Raw genomic sequence first — 21,466 nt, forward strand, 5'->3', positions numbered from 1 at the left:
CTCTTGTAGAAACTGAAGTTTGTGAGCCTGAACTGGAGCTCCTCCTTCCCCCTCCCTCCTCACCAAGCATGGCTGGGGGCACTCACTTAGGTAGTCGTTGAATCCTGCCCGCAACCCCTGGACACTGCTGGTCCAGCAGGGTCAGGCTGGCGCAGGGCAGGGGTCAGGCCCAGGCCGAAGCTTCTTTAGGCAGATACCCGGGGCCGTGTCTGTGGGCAGGGGCTGCCCTCCCTGAACCCCCAGGGGGCACTCTCACCCACAGCTTGGTAGGGGACCAGGAAGCCCTTGTGGAGGCTAGGAGTCCTGTTCTCAGAGGTCACCCGCAAACTGTTCCCCGTGGACGCAGACTCCCTCTGACCAGTGAGCGAGGGGGTGGGGAGTGCCCACTGGGGAGCCCTGCTGCCCACAGAGCTGGCTCACAACAGTCTCCACGCCCACTGTGATCGGAGAGATGAGGGGACGGGGTGCAGGCAGGTGTGGGCGGCCTCTGCACCCCTGGAGGTCACAGGGTCATGTCCTGTGGTGGACTCCAGCCTGGTCTAGAAGTTCTGCGCACCTCTGGGGCTCAGGGTCTTAGCTCATGGTGGCTTCATCGCAGAGTCCTGTGTACCCTTTCCCTCCCTATTCTCCACCCACAAAGGCTGCCATTTGCTGAGAAAGTCTCCTCACCCACGCCAGTGCTCTCAGTCCTTTAACAGAGGAGTGGATAAAGAAGATGTGGTACATATATACAATGGAATACTACTCAGCCATAAAAAAGGACGAAATAAGGCCATTTGCAGCAACATGGACGGACCTAGAGATTGCCATACTGAGTGAAGTAAGTCAGACAGAGAAAGAGCAATATCATATGCTATTGCTTATATGTGGAATCTAAAAAAAAGCTACGAATGAACTTATCTACAAAACAGAAATAGTTACAGATGTAGAAAATAAACTTATGGTTATGGGGGGGTAAAGGGGGGGAGGGATAAATTGGAAGATTGGGATTGACCCATACACACTACTATATATAAAATAGATAACTAATAAGGACCCACTGTACAGCACAGGGAACTCTACTCGATACCTCATAATGGCCTATATGGGAAAAGAATCTAAAAAAGAGTGGATAAATGTATATGCATAACAGAGTCAGTTTGCTGTACAGCAGAAACTAACACAACATTGTAAATCAACTATACTCCAACGAAAATAAAAAAGAATAAATTAAGGTATAGAGTGAAAAAAAAAGAGTCTCTCTGGGAGCCCCTAGGGGCCCTTCCAAACCATCCCCCAGGACAGCTAGCAGGCTCTACGAAGGCAGGACTGTGGCTGCTGGGTTCTCCATCACTGATGGCTGGTATGCTGCCTTGCCTGGATACGAGATGGTGACGTGCATGTAGCTGAATCTTGAATACCTGGGTAGAAAGCCTCTTAGCCAGCTTCCTCCCTTCCTCCCCTGCGCTAACCCTCCAACCCCCCTTCTTCCAGCCCCACCATCACTTTGCTAAGCACTTTTTGCTGCCACTTTCTGGGACCTGACTTTCCCCTCTTCCCCTTCTCCTGTAGGATGCTTCCCCTACCCTACACGAGTCAACAAAACACAGCTATCCAATAAGTGAGAACAATCTAAAGATACAAAAGATGCTGAACATGATTCACGTCTGTAATATTTTATTGTCCTGTAATAGCAACAGGCATCTCCTTCCAGGCTCACTCTGGATCGTCCCAAATGACAAGGGTCCTTCTCCAGCACCATTCCTCTGGGTTCCTCTCCTTCTAGAGCATCTTTCCTCCACCCTTAGTCCCCGGGGGAGCTTGGGAGGCAACTGCCCGCACCCCATTTCATGAAGTGACCTCTACTCTGGGGCCCCATGCACGGCTCAGGTACCCAGGGATGCTCCCTGCTTTTCGTTACTCTGCCTTTATTTTTCCCTCTCCTCCATCGCTTTCTTCCCTTTCTCCAGGTCTCTGTGTTCTTGTTCTCATCCTCCTCCATCCAAGCTTAATCTCTTGGAGCTTCCACTCTGCTAAGCGTCATGTAGCTCCATCCTCCTGGGAGCCTCTGACTTGAGGAGGTAGCTTGCTGTCAGGCTTGGGAGTTTTTATTGTCACCTAGTAACAGGGTCACCACGGAGGTGAGGACCCCACATATACATTTGTCTCTCTTATGATTACCCCAGGGAAGTGGTGCTATAGGTCACAGACCAATTCCAAATCCCTTCAGGTTAACTGAACTCAGGGTTCTGCTGCTTCCCCTTCTTATCTTTATTTTTGTTTTCTTTTAAATTTTTTTAATTAATTAATTTATTTTTGGCTGCATTGGGTCTTTGTTGCTCCGCACGGGCTTTCTCTAGTTGCGGCGAGCGGGGGCGACTCTTCGTTGCGGTGCGCGGGCTTCAGTAGTTGTGGCATGTGGGCTCACTAGCTGTGGCTCGCAGGCTCTAGAGCACAGGCTCGGTAGTTGTGGCGCGCGGGCTTAGTTGCTCCGCGGCATGTGGGATCTTCCTGAACCAGGGCTCGAACTCGTGTGCCCTGCATTGGCAGGCGGATTCTTATCCACTGCGCCACCAGGAAAGTCCCCCTTCTTTCTTTTTCCAGCCCTTCCCACGAGGCTGATTCCTGCCTCTCCTGGTAAGGCACAGGGCAGGGATTTCTCCTGTTAATTCAAATAATTGCAGGCTCTTAAGCTGTTGAAAACTCTTTAAAAAAAAAATCAAGCAGAGTAATGGGATTTTACCTTTATGCTAGAAAGGAGGAGAAGAGAGTCCCAAAGGTATACTTTTGGTCTAACAAACAAACAATAGTTTCACAAGTACTTATGCTTTTTGGAAATTGAAGCTTTTTGGAAATTGAAGCGGTTAATTTAAATATTGTTTTCAGAGTAATAAGTTATCAATGGCCAACCAGAGTTGCAACTTTTTTTTTTTGTGACAGCACCTCACTGCATGCAGGATCTTAGTTCCCTGACCAGGGATCGAACTCGTGCCCCCTGCAGTGGAAGGATGGAGTCCTAACCACTGGACTGCCAGGGAATTCCCGAATTGCAGCCTTTTAAGGTTTATAGATGATATTGCAGTGCTCCTATAGCAATCATCTCTGATGTCTGAATATCTTAAAAGATCCCTTTGTACAAGTTACACTCGCAAAGATGACAGAAGCATAACAGAGAACAGGATTATCTATTTTCACACCATTGAGATTGAATGTTCTTGATTCACCACTTTATCAGAATTGACTCTGTGAAGCAGAATCATGTCTGATTTTCTGCAGCTCCAGGATAAGAGGGATTATACTCTCGTCTTCCTTAGATTTATTTCATGAGCACTTGTGGGTCTTGCTTTTTATTTATTTTATTTTATTTTATTTTATTTTATTTTATTTTATTTTTTTGTGGAACTCCTCCTTAATTTTATTTTATTATTATTTTTTTTCCTTTTTTTTTTAAACATCTTTATTGGAGTATAATTGCTTTACAATTGGGTCTTGCTTTTTAAAACCAAGTACCAGCATTTCATTACAGAGTATTTAGAGGGGAAAAAAAAGGCAGGCCTAGGAAGCTTAAAATGTAAAGAAGAGAGAAAGTTAAATGGATATGGAACACATTATGTTTTTCATCTTCACTTGGGAGACAGGTCCCTTCACCTCAAGGCAAGGGTGAGGGCTTGGCCCAAGCAAGGCAATGGAGCTGCGGCTGGGGACGAATCCAAGAAGCAGGACGAGCAGAAAGACCCTGGAAGCATAGTGGTCATCAGCACGGCCTTTCAGAACTCTCTGGAGTAGATACCACTTGCTGTCTGGCTCAGGGCTAGCTGAATTACTGGAGACAGTTTTACTCCAACTGAGGCTTGATGTCTCTGAGACCGGGAAGACCTCTCACCCACCGACACCCAGGCTTAACTCGAAGGACAAGCTGTGGGAGCCATGCCAGCTGCCCATTTTTTTTTTAAAGTTCTGCATTTTAGAGACTCAATTTCCATTTCTTTATGGTCCTGGTTCTCTATCAGTTGTCCCCTAGCCCATGGTTTTCTCTGTCTCTGCCCTTCCTTTCCAGGCTGGGTGCTCTGGGGAGAGGAGCGATGGCCGTGGGAGGGGCACCAGGGCCCGACCCCATCGAAATGAGGTGGTGGAGGGAGAAACAGTCCCGTGACGGTGAGTGGAATTCACCTCTGTGGACTCCTCCGCAGTTCCTGGTCTTCACTGCTCCACCTCGCCTTGAGTTGGAAGTTTGGAGATACAGTCGTGTCTGAGGTCCTGCCTTCTCACTGGGTGTCAGAACACGTAAGGTGGCTGACGTAAGGATGGCTTGGCCCATGGGAGGGAGGCCTCATGGCCTTACAAGTCTAGGTCGGGGCAATTGCAGCAGAAGGACGAGGCAAATGGAGCCCCAGAAGGGGAAGCCTCCTACTGACACCTGCAGGTAAAAAGCCAGGACCTGCCAATGAGCAAGAGGGGCCATGGCGTGAGCCCCCAGGAGTCGGCCCTGAGAGGAGGGGATCATAAGGCTCAGGGGGCCACGTGTTGTGTTCTTTGTCTCTCTGACTATAGCTTCACTATAGCTATTCCATCCTATACCTATCTAACCGCTATCCGCGCTCACAATACTGGTGACTTCTGCATTTATTTTTACCCACCCTGATTCACTTTATTTGAAGAAATTCCTAGCGGCAGGAGGGCTCCTCCTCTCCATCACTGTCTCATCTCCCTGAGGGACTCTGATAGGTCTAGCAAGATTGTTAGTGCCTCACCCACCAGGGTGTAGACTCTCCCCTCTTTGTAGCTTTGGTGGACTAACTTTACCCAATCTTCCAGAACACTCTTTAGGATGATCTTTTGGGAGAGCATATGTCTCAGTTTGGTTGGAACAGTCCTAGTTTACACCGGTTGTTCCAGTGTAATTATTAATAGTTTCCCCTTTGGACAATGTTATACGGTCATCTTAGCGAATGGTGCTTGGTAGCTACTTCAATATGGCGGCTGTGCTGCAAGAGGCCTTCCTCCTCATTAGCCCCACTCGCTCTCCCAGTCTCTGTGGCCGTGACCCAGTCTGAGCCCTGGTTACCTGGAACATTTTCCAGCAGCTCTGTGCTCAGTGCCTCAGTCACCAAGCTCCCATGAGCTACACAGAGATACTCCCCTAGAATCGCCACTGAAATTCACCCCCTTCTCTCCACTGAAATCAGAGACTCCCTTCTTCTTCAGCACGAAAAAAATGTCATCTCAACGTACTCATGGAGGAGGATGAGTTTTTCCCAAGGCTCTGAGGTCTGTCCACCAGCCACTAAGAACTTGGTGTGAGAAAGAGGCTGGGGAACCTCCCCCAAAAGAACCCTCCTGCCTCTTCCCTGCCAGGGTGGCTGGAAGGAAGGGTAGGGAGGTAAGCCTCAGAGCAGGAAGAGGGTTGTAGAGAGAGAGTGAGGCAGAAAAAACGTTCAAAGAAATAATGGCTGGAACTTTCCAGCTTGTGTGAAAGGCATATAGCTTTAGGTTCAAGAAACTCCATACACTCCAAGCAGAATTGAAAGTAAACCAAAAAGCACATCCAGGCACATCAGAGTCAAACTGCTAGAAACCAAAGATAAAAAGGAAATCTTGAAAGAGGCCAGAGATAAAGGACACACCGCAAGCAGAGAACAACACTCTCAATGTCACTGCTTTCCCATCAAAAACCATATAGACCAGGAGGCAGTGGCACTACATCTTTAGAACACGGAGAGAAAAAAAAAGTTGTCAACTCAGAATTACTTTTCCAATGGAAATATTCTTCAAGACTGGAGATGAAGTGAAAGCATTTTCAGGTAAAAGAAAACGTCAAGACTTTGTCGTGAGCAGACCTGCTCTGGGAAAAATGCTTCAGTTCTTAGGCTGAGGGGCAGGAATCCAGGTGAATGAGCAGAGCTGGAGAATGGATCAAGGGAAATGGTACATTTGCAGGTAAATATAAGGCATATTTTTCTTTTTAATGTCTTTAAAATACATATACCTGTTTAAAGCAAGACATAACGTTGTATCATGAGGTTGATAACATATGTGGACGTGACATACATGAAAACTATAGCATAAACCCTGGGGGCTGGTTTCTTCATACAGTATTAACTCCAATTGCAAGATGCTGTTCTCTCTAGAGCTGTGGTTTTCTGCCTGTGGTCTGGGAAGACCCGGGGGTGTCCTTGACATCTTTTTTCTCTCTCTTCCTCTCATGAGGGCACCGTGGGCTTGGTCACCAGAGGCTGCATGAGCTGTGACGACATCACCCCAGACAACTAACGGGACGTGTGCTGTGTATCCTGGTGTTTTAAATTCTTCTTGGTTTTAATTTCTAATACAGTGAATATGAATAGATATAACCTACATACACAAAAACTCTGTGGGGTCCACAATACTTTAAAAAAATTTATTTTATTTTATTTTATTTATTTATTTATTTATTAAAATAAATTTATTTATTTATTTATTTATTTTTGGGTGTGTTGGGTCTTCGTTTCTGTGCGAGGGCTTTCTCTAGTTGCGGCGAGAAGGGGCCACTCTTCATCGCGGTGCGCGGGCCTCTCACTATCGCTACCTGTCTTGTTGCGGAGCACAGGCTCCAGACGCGCAGGCTCAGTAGTTGTGGCTCACGGGCCTAGTTGCTCCGCGGCATGTGGGACCTTCCCAGACCAGGGCTCGAACCCATGTCCCCTGCACTGGCAGGCAGATTCTGAACCACTGCGCCACCAGGGAAGCCCAATTTATTTTATTGAAGTATAGTTGATTTACAATGTTGTGCCACTCTCGTTAAGAAAGGCTATGGACAGAAGAGCAGATTACTGTAAAAGGGAACAAGAAACTATAAGGAGGAGTCAAGAAAAATTAGAAAATTCATTTGCAGAGACGAAAGCTGAGCTAAAGGCACTGAATAGCAGAATGAATAACGCAGAAGAAAGAATAAGTGATCTCAATACTTTCTAAGGGTATAAAGTTTGAGAACAGTTGCCTAGAGCAACCACTAAAAATAAATTAACATAATAAGAAAAGAAAGGCAAAGAGGTAGAGCTAAAAGGCCACTCTATGCGTGAAAATGGAATTCTGAACTCTAACCCGGTTTAATTTGGGGGGACTTGCTTCTAGTAGGGTGACCTATTAGAAATCGTCCTGGTTTGTCTGGGACATGGAGCTTTCAATCTTAAAACTGGTTCAGTCCCAGGCAAACTGGGTCAGTTGGTAATTTCTAGCCTTTCAATCATCTATTTTGTCCCCCTTCCCTTAGCTGAATGTGAGCCCCTAAAGAACAAAAGCACATCTGATCTGTGTGCAGGCCCTCAAGATAGGTAAGAGGATTGAATAAAAAAAATAAAGGAAGCAAGATTCTAAGTACACTACGTCCACAAAAATAGAAAGCACAGGACCAGTCTAAGATAACTGTCTATTAGAGTATATTACTACGGATGGTTTAAAAAATGTTTCTCTGTTCAGTGAAATTTTTGTAATGTTATTAAATCCTTTTGATAATTGCAAAATAAATGTATTTAAAATGATCATTGTGAGCAGACAGCCCTTTCTAAGCTAGACGAGATTAGAAGGATGAGGCCATGAATCCCGATGATGGTGCTAGACCTTGGCTCTGGGGGCATCTTTTTTTTTTTTTTTTAAATTAATAGACTTTTTACTTTTTTTTTTTTTTTAAAGTATTTGTTTATTTATTTATTTATGGCTGTGTTGGGTCTTCGTTTCTGTGTGAGGGCTTTCTCTAGTTGCGGCAAGCGGGGGCCCCTCTTCATCGCGATGCGCGGGCCTCTCACTATCGTGGCCTCTCTTGTTGCGGAGCACAGGCTCCAGACGCGCAGGCTCAGTAATTGTGGCTCACGGGCCCAGCTGCTCTGCGGCACATGGGATCCTCCCAGACCAAGGCTCGAACCCGTGTCCCCTGTATTGGCAGGCAGACCCTCAACCACTGTGCCACCAGGGAAGCCCACTGGGGGCATCTTTAATCCATGTGATTCATGGAGAAGAACTCTTGGTCCTTGGATATGAGCTCAGGCCACACACAGATCCTTTCAACCCTGGGAGCTCATGTCTCAAGACAAATCTGTATCCCTCTGTCTTTACCCTGCCCCTCATCTCCAATTCTCACTTACACCTTCTGAGCTTGCTTCTGGGTTCATTGAGTTGTGTTTCTCATTAACTGAAGAGGGCAAAGGGCAGAGGCGGGGAGGGGGACAGTCTTCAAAGCTGTGATGGGGAAGGGAGACAAAGCAGGGGGAGAACATGGCCGTGAGCGCACCTAGTACACAGACTCATTTTCAGAGTTTGGATTTTTATTTTTGCTTTTATTTTTGCAATTCCCCTTTGTGCTGCCACCTGCTGTCCCGCATGGGGAAGGACCCAACCGGGCAGGGATGGCGGGGGAGGGGTGTGTGTGTGGAGGTGTGGGGGAGGGGCGGTGCTGGGTTTTCCAGATCAGGGAGGTTTTTCTGCAGCCTTCATTAGACCCCAGCGTTTAGAGAGGAGTTTGCTCTCTCTTGGAATCCAAACAACCTCAGAAGACCCTGGGCTGAGGGGGCAGAGCAGTTTCCCGTCTGGACCAGGTGAGGAGAGATACGGGAGCCAGGTGGAGAGCAGAGGGGGCAGAGGAGGCCTGAGTCAGCTGGGCTTCTGTCCTTAATGGCCAGTAGAGATGTGGGCAGACCAGGGATTTAGGGGTAAGAGTGACTCTGCTGGAGTTAGGTCTGTCCTGCTCACTCCCCTATTCCCAAGTCATCTCTGGTTTCAGGTTGTCTTCCATAGGTTAAGGAGAGTTGGGAGGGGTTGAGTCAACCCCAAAGGCGGGTCAGCCACTAGCTTTGCCTCTCTTGTCCACCTTCCCTACTCTGTCAGCTCTCTATCTACAGTATCCGCCAATCATGCCCCTCCCCAGCTTAAAGCCCTTCAATGACTTTGCCCTCTCATCCTCAGGATGAAGCCCAAGCTCCTTGACTGTCAGGGTACATTCCTCATTCGTTATTGGGGCACACGGAGGTACCCACCTGTATCTGTGCATGAGCTTACGCTATGGGGCAGAGAGGGAGAGTGTGCACCAGGCAGGTACTGGAGTTTCCAAGGCAGGTGCCCAGGGAGGAAGAGAGCCCGTGGTAGACAGGTGCGTCCAGGAGCTGGGGTTGGCCGTGGAGCCATATGGTCCAGGAGAGGGTGCCTGAGCCTCCTTCCTGTTCTCCTGAGCCAGTGGGGGGGAGGGAGTGAAGTTCACTCCCACCATAGCCCTGCCCCTTTTACTGTTCCCCAGTGAGAGTCCTGGCCATTGTCATGTGACCCTGCCCCTCACTGCTGGGTACCTTGCCTTTTTTCGGAGAGAGCAGCCTTATGAATGGACGGTGTCCTTGAGATAGCTTGGCTGGTCCTCACCTGGGGGCCTGGCTACTACCCGCTCTGGTCTTCATTTGGTGATAGGGCTTCTGGCAGTGGTAGTGGATCTGGCCTGGTGAGCAGTCTGCTTCTCTTGGGTGACAGCAGAAGTTACAGTGTGGCAGGATGGGGGGATGCCCATAGTCTCTGTTGGGGAGAGCACAGCGGAACAGAGAGTCATTAAAACACTTCTTTGGTGGCCTCCTCTTTCCAGTCATCAGATTTGGCTACACCTTCTGGCATCTACACCAAGTCTTCTTCCACCAATGTTCCTCCATCTCACCCCACTCTTTTCAGCAAAGAAACCTCTGGCTCCGGTATTACTGTGCTGGCCCTGGAGAGTAGGGGAGGATCCCAGAGATTCCTTACTCTGCGAGGTAAAGCCACGTCCGGGTGTGGCTCTCCCCTGCCTTGTACGTCAGGACACCACCTTCCCCTCATTGCTGCTGGTCTTCAGGACCCTGCTGCTCTGTCCTCTGCAGAATTTGTCAATCAGCTTCCCACCAGCAAGGATCTGACTCTAGCTAAGATATCCTCCCTGCCTCTGGATGTACACTGTCTCTAACGACATGAGGCTTATTGAGTCGGACTCTGCTGCACTTGTCCTACTGAAGCCACAGAGTAAGGTCACACACTGGTGAAAGGGGTGGGGTATCACCCGAAGATGCTGGTTGTTCCTTTTAACAATTACCTTGTGAAGAGGTGGGTTCTCAGACAGTAGTCCAGCAGGTGGGCCTCAAAGAGGAGGGACAGGCAACACCTGTCTGTCTCTGAACTCCATTCTCTTTAGACTTCTAGAGGGGCCGACGCTGAGATGTGGGCCCCGGTGCTGGGTGCTCAGAAGATGTCTGAGCTTAGAGCTAGGATGGAAGGGCCTATGACACTGGGTGTAGAGCCATATCTTTTTGCGGATGGACAGGTATTTATCACCCTAAGTCACTTGCCCCCAACCCTTTTGCCAGTTATTGAGGCTATGGTGATAGGACGAGGGTCACTTATGGTGAAACTCATATTTGAGAACATGTGTTATCTGTTATATAATAGATCACTTGTATGCTTAGCAGTTTAAAACAACAAACATGTATTATTTCACATAGTTTCTGAGGGTCAGGAATCCAGAAGCAGCTTAGATGTGTGGTTTTGGCTCAGGGTCTCTCACGGTCAAGGTCTTGGCCAGGACTGCAGTTACCTGAAGGTTTTATGGGGCTGGTGGTCCCACTTCCAAGATGGTCCCCTCACACGACTGAGGGCTGGGGGCTTCAGTTCCTTGCTGCATGGCCCTCTTCCTAAGACACTTGAGTGTCCCCATGACATGGTAGCTGGCTTTCCCCAGAGTGATCTAAGATAGAAAGAGTAAAGTGGAGGGCAAAATGTCTTAAAATTAAAAAAAAATTTTTTTATTGTGGTAAGAGCCCTTGACATGAGATCTACCCTCTTAACAAAATTTTAAGCGTACAAGTGTTAACTACAGGCACAATGTCGTACTGAAAATCTCAAATGTCTTTTATAATCTAGCCTTGGAGGTAACGTAGCATCCCCGCTGCCATATTCTATTGGTCACACAGACCAACCCTGATTCAGTGTGGGAAGAGACGACACAAGGATGGGAATTCCAGGAAGCAGGGATCCTTGGGGGCTGTCTTGAAGGCTGGCTATCACAGAAGTAGTAGATAGATTATGTTAGTACAGTAAATGCAGAAGATCAGCTAGCAGGACGTTATTTTTGCCAAGTATGGTTGTAATTCAGATGCAGTAACCTGAAGCCAGGCTCTGATCCTCTTCTCCTCATCCCTAACCTCTGAAATACTCCTTCACCCACCCCATCAAGTAGCAAGACTGCACAGATCAAAGTATGACCTACAGGGGACCAAACACAAGAGAAGGTGGGGATTCAGGAGGACAGCAAAGGGTTAAAAAGGACCAAGAAGCTGTTGAAAAGGAGAGGGATGGGCAGGAAGGGGAAGCCCCAGGTGGGATGCCCTTTCCAACCTTGGGAGGGTAGCCATAGCGTGAGTCTCGAGAATCTAGGACTGTGGTCCCCCACCAGCAGATTGTCCAAAAGGACAAGTTCAGAGGCTGGAGATCTCAGTTCCAAAGCTCCCACACCCCAGGGGCTTTGTGTGGACTCTCATGCCTGAAATAAAGTCTTTTAGTAAAGGACCCTTTAAACATACTGTGTATGTGCCTGGCTTGCTAATGGTGAGGCAGTTCTGCGGTGGCCAGCACCATTCCTTCCTACCACAGTAAGGAGTTTACGGGTGAGGCTGCACTTGGACCTCAGCTGATCGACCTCTATAATACTCTCTTCTAGCTCCCTTTGTTTCCTCCAAGACTTTAACAAATCCTTATTTGAACAGTGTCCCCTTGCCCCATCTGTGCTGCTCACAAAGAAAGGAGGGGAGGTGAGTGGCAGCAGAGGACAGCGGAGCCACACTGAGGAGAGGAAGTGCTTTGTGACCTAGCTGCCCCTTCCCGAGCTGGGGTTCTCTCTCCATTGGGTACCTCCCCCTTTAAGAATGACAACAGTTTCCTTACATCTGGGTCAAGGACCGTGAGCAAGGTTTTTCTGCAAACAGTTGGGAAGGAGAGAGGAAGCCAAGGGGAAGGGTGGGTGTCGAAGTCAGGATAGTAGATCAGTTATTGAGCATTGAGGCCGAACAGACCGGTCCTGTGAAGAGACAAAGGCACAGAAGTGAAATAATTTGCCCAAGCTCACACAGCGAGGCAGCGACAGTGGCTTTGATAGCAGTGCTTTTAGCTCTGTCTTGCCTGCGTGCCTGGGACAACCAATGCACTACAACAGCTCCTGTTCCATGCAGGGAGGAAAGGGAGAAGGGCCGGCTCTCAGCAACAGTCTAGAACGTGGATGAAAGGCCACATGGACAATGCAGGATGTAGAAGAGATGTGCAAGACAGACTCATGAGGGATACACATATTCATGCGGAAGGAAAACTGGGCAGGTGACGGTGAAGCAGCCCTTCGGCCTCCTGGCTCATCTGCAGGGCAGGGAGAGCTGGGGAGGCCCAAACTGGGGCACGAATGGAGGGATGGCTGGAGCCTCGTGAGGCCTTATCCTTAACTGTAGAAAACAAGGCTTTGTGTCCAGTTAAGAGAATTTCAATCAAGCGAAGAGGTAGGGATAATAAAAGTAATGACAGCTAACGTTCATTAGTGCTTCCTCTATTCCAGGTACTCTGCTGAGTGATTTTATGTAGAAACTTCACAAAATTCCTAGCAGGAAGCGAGTACTCTGGGTATTGCCTTGGGTGACCAGCAAATGTGGCTCATTTACCGAGGGTTAGTGGCTTGTATATGTCCACACGGTGAATGAGAGGTAGCTGTTTGACACGGAGCCGACTCACCTGCCCACTGTGTGTTATTCCCTCCCAATTTTGGATGCCATTTTAGGCTCATCTAGAGCCTCTGAGGCAAGTGGTTTATGCGTGAACCCAGTGGCCTAGCTATGCCGGCAACCCTCTGCTTGGGCACTGCCCACGGGGGACAGAGCAGAGACTCCTAAGGGTTGCACCCTCTCCTGGTGGCCAGAACAAGAGTGAGGGCAGAGGGCAGTGAGACTCGGACCTGATTGGGTCAGGGGAGGCAGGAGGCTAACCCACAGACAGACGGTGGGCTGGCAAGTGCTCGAGAAGACAGAGGCCCCCTGTTGCTGCTGGAAGGGTGAGTGTGACAGCTCAGCTCCACCTCAGGCCCCTGGAACCTAAATGGCCTCTGGTGAGGGTGGGTGTTCAGCATGGAGCCCAGGTGTCTGCAGAGCTGACCCAGAGCCGTCCTGTTGGCTGAGATCTCGGGGAGGATGAGGAGGGCCTGATGGGTGCTGGTCTGGCCCCTGGTCAGGTCAGGCCACTGCTCACTCCCCTGGCCTCAGAGGCCTGGGCTACCATCTTTGTTTCTTACTTTCTGCCCTCCTTGCAAACCCAGGTTGGCTATGTCAGAGTCCTTCACATAACCCTTTGATTTTCCCATCAAGTCTGCTCACCCACTACCCTTTCACCTCCTGCTGGACCTGCAAGGTCTCCCCCATCCTGGCCTGTCCACGATCATGGTCGCAGCTCTGGGACAGCTCCAGGTCAGTCCCTGGGGACCCTGATGGCACAGGTGCTGTTATGGTGGGGGAGGCTGGGGGAGGCATCCCAGAGAGCTGGCTGGGGGTACTGAAGGTGGTCCCCAGGCCGGGCAGGAGCATCCGTCTCCAGAGGAGGAAGAAGCGCCTGAGGAAGGGCAGGGAGAGGTGGGAAGGGAGCGGCAGACACGGTTAGGGGCCTTCACCCAGGTCTTCATCCTTAGCCACATCGGGGACTGCAGGCCTCTCACTGATTTTTGGGTAATTCAGCCTAGCCCAGATGTGGCTCTTGCTCCTTAGGGGATAAGATTTGGGTGTGGGGAGGGGGCCGGGACTCTGCTCTCTCTTGGGGTCCTAGGATTTGCAGTGGCCTCTAAGGGTCCCCTGCTGCAATAGGGGTCCCACTGTGTTACAGGATCAGCTCCTGCCTGGGATGCCTTTGTGCTCTGCAGCTGAGGAATTTCCTGCTCCCCTTTCAGCCTGCAGGTCTGGGCACGTGGGGTGGGGCCACGCGGGAGACGGTGGCTGAGGTGAGGGGGCAGTTGCAGGGGGATACGCAGCTAGACTGTCACTCCTGCCTCCTCTGGGGCCCCTACCAGGACGTGGGGCCTGAGTCCTCGGGCAGCATGGGGTCCTCTGCCTCAGGGCACACACCGATCCTGACCTCCGGTCCATGTTGGTCAGTTTCTTCTGAGCAGAGGGGTCTGGACCGACCTAAAGAATCAAGGCTAAAGGATCATTTGGAGTTCAGGCTGGAAGGTTGTTTGTGACCATTCGGTGCTCTCTGGGCCTGGCGGACGGGGAGGGGGCAGGGGCCTGGCGTGGAGCTGCGTTAGAAGGGTGCAGTCACTCTATCTCACGTGGAAATAAACATATTTGATTCTTGATCATCTCCCTGGGGTCTAAGACTCTGGTCAATGAGGTCAAAGACGGTCCTGGGATGCACAGCTTTGTGTGTCCCTAGAAGGGGTGGGGTGGGACCACCCATCCGTGGCCGTAGCTCCCCCCTACCCACCCCACCCCCGCCTTTTCATCACCCACACGTCGGTGCCCTTGGTGACCATCTCTTCCATCTGACAGTGAGTGGTGCAGCTAGATTTGAATGAGGGGTAGGGTCTTCGCAGGGTGAGCATGTGGGCTGGGATTGGGGTGTGTGTGTGTGTGTGTGTGTGTGTGTGTGTGTCTGTCTGTCTGTCTGTCTGTCTGTCTAGTGGGGGCAGGGACGAAATATCCAACAGGGTTTTGGAGGAGGGAGGACTGAACTTGGTGGGTCTCTGGCTCCCACTGCAGCGAGCATTGCCCCCTGCTGCCCACGGGGGAAATGGCAGCCCTGGCTTCCTGCATCGGGGTGGATCCCGCTCCCACCCGCTTGGAGATGCCCAGAAGCAGCTCAGTCCTCCTCTGGTTGCTTGTGTTCCTTTGGGGTCTCCAGGCCTCTTGTTGGATTTTGGCTCCTGGAGGGGAGGGTCCAGTGGAGGATGTGGACCCGCAGGAGGTAGGGTGTGGGTGCTCATGTCACAGGAGTCTTGGGGGACTGAGGCTGCTTCCGCTTGGGTCCAACAGTCACCATGGAGGCCTATGTGCTCCCGGCAAGATCCCAGCGAGGGACCGACATGCAGAGCACAGACGGCAGTCCTATGGGGAGAGGCCTGGATATGCACTGTGAACTCGGAGTGGCTGGGACCTGGTGAATACACACGGAGCATCTTCCTGTGCCTTCGCCGCACCTGGGAATGGAAAAGGTAGGATTCCCCCAGTCCTCTGAGCTTCTGCCGCTCTGCCCTCCCCACTCTACTGGGGACCCTGCGGAGAGGCTGAGCAGGGAAGAAGTTGCTCAGGTCCACTCTGCATTCTTTCTTTCTTTTTTTTTTTAATTTTTATTTATTTATTTTGGGTTGCATTGGGTCTTCGTTGCTGCAAGCGGGCTTTCTCTAGTTGCGGTGCGCAGGCTTTTCATTGCGGTGGCTTCTCTTGTTGCAGAGCATGGGCTCTAGGCGCACGAGCTTCAGTAGTTGTGGCTCACGAGCTCAGTAGTTGTGGCTCGCAGTCTCTAGAGCGCAGTCTCAGTAGTTGTGGCGCATGGGCTTAGTCGCTCTGCGGCATGTGGGATCTTCCCGGACCAGGGCTCGAACCTGTGTCCCCTGCATTTGCAGGGGGATTCTTAACCACTGCGCCACCAGGGAAGCCCCACTCTGCATTCTTGTCCAAATTCCTTTCCAAATTCATTCCAGGCTTGTGGTGGGATGAGTGCTGCAATCCTGGCTCTTGGCTGGAGCCCCAGAGACCATCTCGGATGTGCAGGGGCCTGGCCATTGCAGGAAGAGGGGGCACGGGTGTTCATCTAGTGGGCACAGGCCAGGGACTTTCCAGCATTCCCCTCCTTTCCCCCAGCCAGGCTCTGCCCCCACCCCACCTTGAGTCCTCTTCTCTCTGCTCTTGCCCTACAGGAAGGACTTTTATTCTGAAAGAGCCAAGGCCCCTGGAGGTAGGGAGGTGACCAGAGGCTGGAGCTGGCCCTGACTCTGAACAGGCCCTACCCATCTGGGCTGTTTTCCAGGGCAGCGATTCTGGGACCCTAAGGGAGGGGCTGTGCTGTCTTCAGTTGTCCCCCTTACCTTCTGTCCCCAGCCTTGCTGGACTGTAGGCAGAGGGCCCTAGAGGCCTGTTGCCTTCACACCTACTCTCACCTTCATGCCCTCATGGCCCTCATCTTTCTAGCCCTCGGCCTTGTATCCTTCATCTGCTTCCCTTTTCAGTCTATTCTGGAGCTCTTGCCACCTGTCCTTCCCAAAGCAGACATGGAGGCCAGGTCACTATTTAGAAGCTTCCAGCCTCCCCCAGCACCGGACAGAGGTCTCGCCCTGACCCATCCCTCTTCCCCAACATGTAGGCTGCAAGCATACAATGGCCAGGGCTCATTAGGTGTTGGTCAACGTGGTCTGTTGAACTCTGTGTGGCTGGGGCCATGCCTTGGGCCTGGTTCTGTTGAGCGCATGAGTTTTCTCAAGAAGAAGGACAAGGAAATGGACACAAATCCTCTCCCAGTAGCTCCCGTTTAAATTCTTGAATCCAGTCACACTTTTCCAAAAGGTCCACCAGTATGGTTTCCACTAATGCTCAAATGCTCAAAGCTGAGTTCTTAGATGGAAAATAAGAGGCCAGATGAATGAAAGAGATTGGGGATCCGCTATTCTCTGGGCTCCTTTCCCCTTTGCCTGTTTCTCTCATCTGGGAGGCCGGATCTTGAACTGGATATGAGGTCGCTATCGGGCAGTGCAGTGCGAGAAAGAAAGGGCTTTGGCCTGGGGGCTGCAAGTTATAGATGAACATGGGGTGGAGGGAGGGGGGATGCAGAAGGAGGGTAAGTGACCTGAGAAAGGGACTGCTGACCTGGGACCATGTGGGCTTGAAGGGGACACAGGCAAGAGGAGACTGGGGACTGCCGTGGTCCGGGGGGGCCCTCAGCTCCTCTCTGGCTACTTGACCTTCCTGGAGACCTGCTTGTGCACTGCATCTCTTGCGGTCATTTCCCGGGGATAGAGTAGGAATGATGAGGACAGAGAAGGTTCTTGCCAGCCAAGCCCCTTTCTCAACGTCCTTGACCTCCATTGAATCCTTCAGGACACATCAGCTAGAGCACTCGATGTATGGGGAATTGTATCGTTGTTGCAAACCCTCAGCTTTCCACCCCAGAGGAGGGAAGGTAGCTGGGTCAGGGAACTGAAGTGGCTAAGTCTCCATGTCTCCGGTCATGATTTACGGACATGCGTCTGACTTACAACCAGGGCCCACCCTGGCCACTCCACTTCTTCCTCTCTCCACTCTTTCCAGGGCTTCTGTTTTCCCTCCTTAGTTGCCTTCCTTGAAGGGAGGCGAGGCTGGAGTAGCAGACTGACTTGATTTGGGTAAGGGAACGCATCCTAGCTGGAGGCCCCCCTCTTACACATGCCCATTTGCGTCTCCTCTCCCAGCCCTCACCCTGCTCACCAGATACAACGTCTCTCCCTCCAGCCAGTGTCTCCAGCCCCGGTTAGGGACCTCCCCTTTCTCCTCACATACCAGCTGCTCCTCTTCCCAGGTGACAATGGTCTATGGGGGAGAGCGGGAATAAAGGGAGACTTGGGGGGCAGGACATCCAAATGCCTCCAGCTCACTCTGGCTGGGCCACCTGCTTTGCATCCAGCAGACACTGTCTTGCTCCAGTCCCTTCCTTCTGAGTGATTCGGCAGGACTCCTGTCCCCCACTCCTAAAGGCCACTGTTTGTGACAGTGACCATTTGGGCAGAGCAGGGATGAAGCAGGATCATGGGGGGCGGTGAAATTGGGGGTTAGGGGATGAAGAACGGAGAATTTGTCCTCTGCCACTTCTGGTTGACCTGGAGGAGATACTGGGAAAGAAGGGAGATTGTTTGGGAGCCAACCAGGGAATCTCTTTTCTCCTTTTTCTCAGTCTCAAGGGCAGCTGCAGTGTCCCTGAGCATGAAGGATCAACCCCCCAGATCACAGCTGGGTGGGCCTGGGCCTTCCAATCATCATTGTTAGGCCCCCCAATAGGACAGGCCCCCCCTAAACAAGGAGCTCAGAATCTTATGGATTTTTTTTTTGGCCGTGCCATGTGGCTTATGGGATCTTAGTTCCCCCGCCAGGGATCGAACCCAGGCCCCTGGCAGTGAAAGTGAGGAATCCTAACCACTGGACCACCAGGGAATTCCCAGGGAGCTCAGAATCCTGATCAGATAGAGGAACAGTTGGTAGGTATCTGTGATACCAGGCAAGACTGTTGATGGTGGGAGTGGGGAGGGAAGAGCTGCGTCTTCAAGGCAGTGAATTAGATTGGAGATGATGGGAACTTTCCAGCAAGGATAGAAACAGTGTAGAGGTAAGAAAGAAGAGTAGGTAGTTGTGAGGGGCTCTAACCCAGTATGTTTGTGTGGAGGCCCTTGGATGCAATGTGGAGCATATGGACCTTACCTGGAAAGTAACAAAATGTCACTGAAAGGGTTTAAGTCAGGGAGTGTCGTGGTCACTTTTACATTTTAGATAGATCCTTGTGGCTGCAGTAGGCAGAGTGGATTAGAGGAGGGTCAAGACTGGGCACCAGATAAGAAATGAGGGCCTGAAATAAGGTGGTGACAAAGAGAAAGATTAGGAAGGAACAGATAACAGCCATGTAAACAAGTGATGTTCAGTAGAAATACAGTAGGTCTTAAATGCAAGCCATATATATCATTTTAAAAATTTCTAGTAACCACATTAGAAAAGCAAAAAGAAACAGGTGAAATTAATTTTAATAATATATTTTATTCAACCTAAAATATTCAAAATATTATAATTTCAGCATGTAATCGATATAAAATTTCTGAGCTCTTTTACACTCTTTTTAGGTATTGTCTTTAAAATTCAGCGTGTATTTCACACTGATAGCACAGCTCAATTTGGACCGGTTACATTTCAAATGTTCAGTATCTGTATATGGCTAGTAGCTACCATACTGGACAGCACAGAAAAGTTATACAGGCTTCTTGACCAATTACATGTGCTGCACGTGTGCATGCGTGTGCGTGCACACGCGCACACATGTTGGGAGCATGGCGGTAAGGGAACACAAGGTAAAGACTGTGACTCCCAGGCTTTGGTCCTGCTGGTTGTTGACATTGATGGAGACAGTAAATATAAAAGCAGGAATAGGTTTGTGTAGGAAGATCATGACTTTGGGTTTGACCTTGGGGCATGCAGATGGAAACATTTTGCAGGCAGTTGAAACTTCGCCCTGGAGCTCAGGTGGTGCCTCTGGCAGGAGAATCTGTGTCCAAGGCAGTTTATAGATGGTAACCAAACACATGGGTGTAGATGATTTAGCCCATGGATAGTATACAGACAAGAGAGGGAAGGTCAAGAACAAATTACTGGGGGGAAATCCCAGTTTAAGGGATTAATAGGGGAACTAGGGTCTGCAAAGGAGGCCAAAAGGAACACGTAAGAAGCAGAAAGGACTGCACGAGAGTGGGGTTAAAGAGGCTGAGGGAAAAGAGACTGTGGTGTCCACAGGGTCACAGGCTAGAGGGTGAGCACGTGTTTGCTCATTGGCCTGAGGGTGACCTGCCCCTTTTGCCCTTTTGGCTGGCGCTAAGAGGGGGCAGGGGAGAAGCTGGAGGGAGTGGGGGCTGGGTGGGTGACATCAGGAGCCTGTTATCCTAGGGACTCCTAGCCTGCTGTGGTCATCACTTCCCCGGCTCTGGATGGGAAAGGTCACTTTATTTTGCCCCACTCTGTTAAGTGCCCCTTGCTCATCCACACCCCCTCCCCGCCAGCCTGAGAAAAGGTACCTGGCACTTCTGTCCATCTGTGATCCTCAAGTCCTCCTCAAACTGCACTCCCACCTCGAATTCCAGAACTTTGTTTCGGAAGGTGCTGAGGGTCTTCACTGTCACGTGGTTGCCCCGATGGTCAGTCTCCTTGCCTGGCTCGAGCAGCAGCGATCTTCCGCAGAGCCATGTTGATGTCTACGGGGGCTGTCCTCTTAGGACGAGGGTCCTCTCAGCCAGCTGGCCAGGGGCTCCTCCTCCCCCAGCAGCAGCCTGGAGCTGGGAGCATCCCCTCGGCTGGGTCTGGGACTGTGGATTTACTCCTTCCTAGCAATGCCCCTGGCTAGAAAAGGAGCCCAGCGCCCCGACCCCCAGCCTTTCCACGATGTCAGACCCTCGCATCCCCCCTCCTCAATGGGACTGGAGGCAGGAAGGGAGAGGGGAGAACGGGAGTGAAAGGGTTCGGGAGGGGTGAGGCCATTACTTAGAGCTTGCAGGTAGTCCTCCAAGTTCTTCTGCGAGACAAAGCAGTAGTAGCCGGTGAGGCTGGGAGGCATGGTCCAGGCTGGCCAAGGTGGAGGTCAAGATTTCAGGAGAATAGAGGGGACAGAGCAAGGAGGGAGGGGGTGTCATCTGACAGGTGGGGCTGGGAGACTCCTGGCCAGCCTCTGCACACACAGAGGCAGCTTGTGTAAGGTCTGTGCTACCAGGGTTTTTATAGAGCTGGGGCCCTGTTGCAGTAAGAGCTCCTGCCAGACTTCCTCCTTCCCTCCCTCCCCCCGTGATGAGTGTGAGGCTGGTGTCTGCAGCTCCAGAGAGGGGCAGGGACTTGGCAAGTTTTTGCCTGACCTCGGCTTCTCCTGAGGAAGGAACCTGGACCAGGATCTGGGGCTGTCAGTCAGGCAACACTTGAGCCATCCGGAAGGTCAGTTTTGGCTTCCAGCCCATTTCTGGCAGGTTTGGGAACCGTCCTGAGACTCCGGGGGCAGCCTCTCCTGGGAGGGAGCTGGTCTTGCTGGGTGGAGGGGGGGCGTCCTTTCAGACTCACCCAAGGGTGAGTTCTAACAATATCCTGAGACCTTGGGGTTGAGTCGGGGATCCCGAAAGGTATGAGGGGGAGGAGGTGGGGAAAGAAGGGGAGACAGCCAGCTGGCCGGGAGCCCCAGTGAAGAAAATCCTCCAGCGCTGGCCCCTACAGCTCCCTCGGACAGCTTCGCTGAGCTGGGGCCCCGACACTGGCTTTCCAGACTCTGTCCTATAGGACCATTAGGAGGGGAGCAGAGAAACTGCAGAGGGGGCCGTCAGCAGCCTGACAAAATCTGGCTGGAGCAGGGGAGGGAGGAGTCGGCTGGCTGTTGGGGAGAATTCTACGCGCTTCGGCTTGGGACCCAGAGGTTCCCCTCTCCTTTTGGAGTCACTGATGGTCCCGTCAGCCACCCCCGCCCGCAGCCCTTGGCCAGCCCACGCTTACCAGATGTACTCCCATTGCGGGGGGCGGTGCGCCTCAATGACCGTGTGCCCCGCCCCGCACTCCCTCCCCGCGACGCGGACTCTTCTTTGCCTCTCGAACCTACCAGCCTCCCTGGCTTCAGAACCAACTGGGCTGGTTCATCAGGGTTTAAGGTGGGAAATTTGGGGCGAGCGGGTGAGGGAGGGTGAGGGAGGGTGAGCTCTTTCTCCGGTCCCAGAACCGGGTCCACGGCCCGGCTGCCCACCCCG

General features: G+C 51.3%; 1 protein-coding gene and 1 long non-coding RNA gene across 2 annotated transcripts; one reads left to right on the forward strand and one right to left on the reverse strand.

The window, feature by feature from the left end:
- Nucleotides 1–643: 643 nt before the first annotated feature.
- On the forward strand, nt 644–6,348 carry LOC132372969 (uncharacterized). The gene is made up of 3 exons (XR_009505301.1): nt 644–820; nt 4,037–4,134; nt 6,187–6,348. It is a non-coding gene; the product is annotated as an uncharacterized LOC132372969 (long non-coding RNA).
- A 10,570-nt stretch (nt 6,349–16,918) lies between these two features.
- On the reverse strand, nt 16,919–20,304 carry RBP5 (retinol binding protein 5). The gene is given in 5 exon segments (XM_059934443.1): nt 16,919–16,973; nt 17,431–17,531; nt 19,769–19,919; nt 19,921–19,945; nt 20,232–20,304. Coding segments are annotated over 5 exon segments (405 nt in total).
- Between the last annotated feature and the right edge of the window lie 1,162 nt (nt 20,305–21,466).

This window comes from Balaenoptera ricei, chromosome 10 (genome assembly GCF_028023285.1).
Source record: "Balaenoptera ricei isolate mBalRic1 chromosome 10, mBalRic1.hap2, whole genome shotgun sequence".
Taxonomy (NCBI): Eukaryota; Metazoa; Chordata; class Mammalia; order Artiodactyla; family Balaenopteridae; genus Balaenoptera; species Balaenoptera ricei.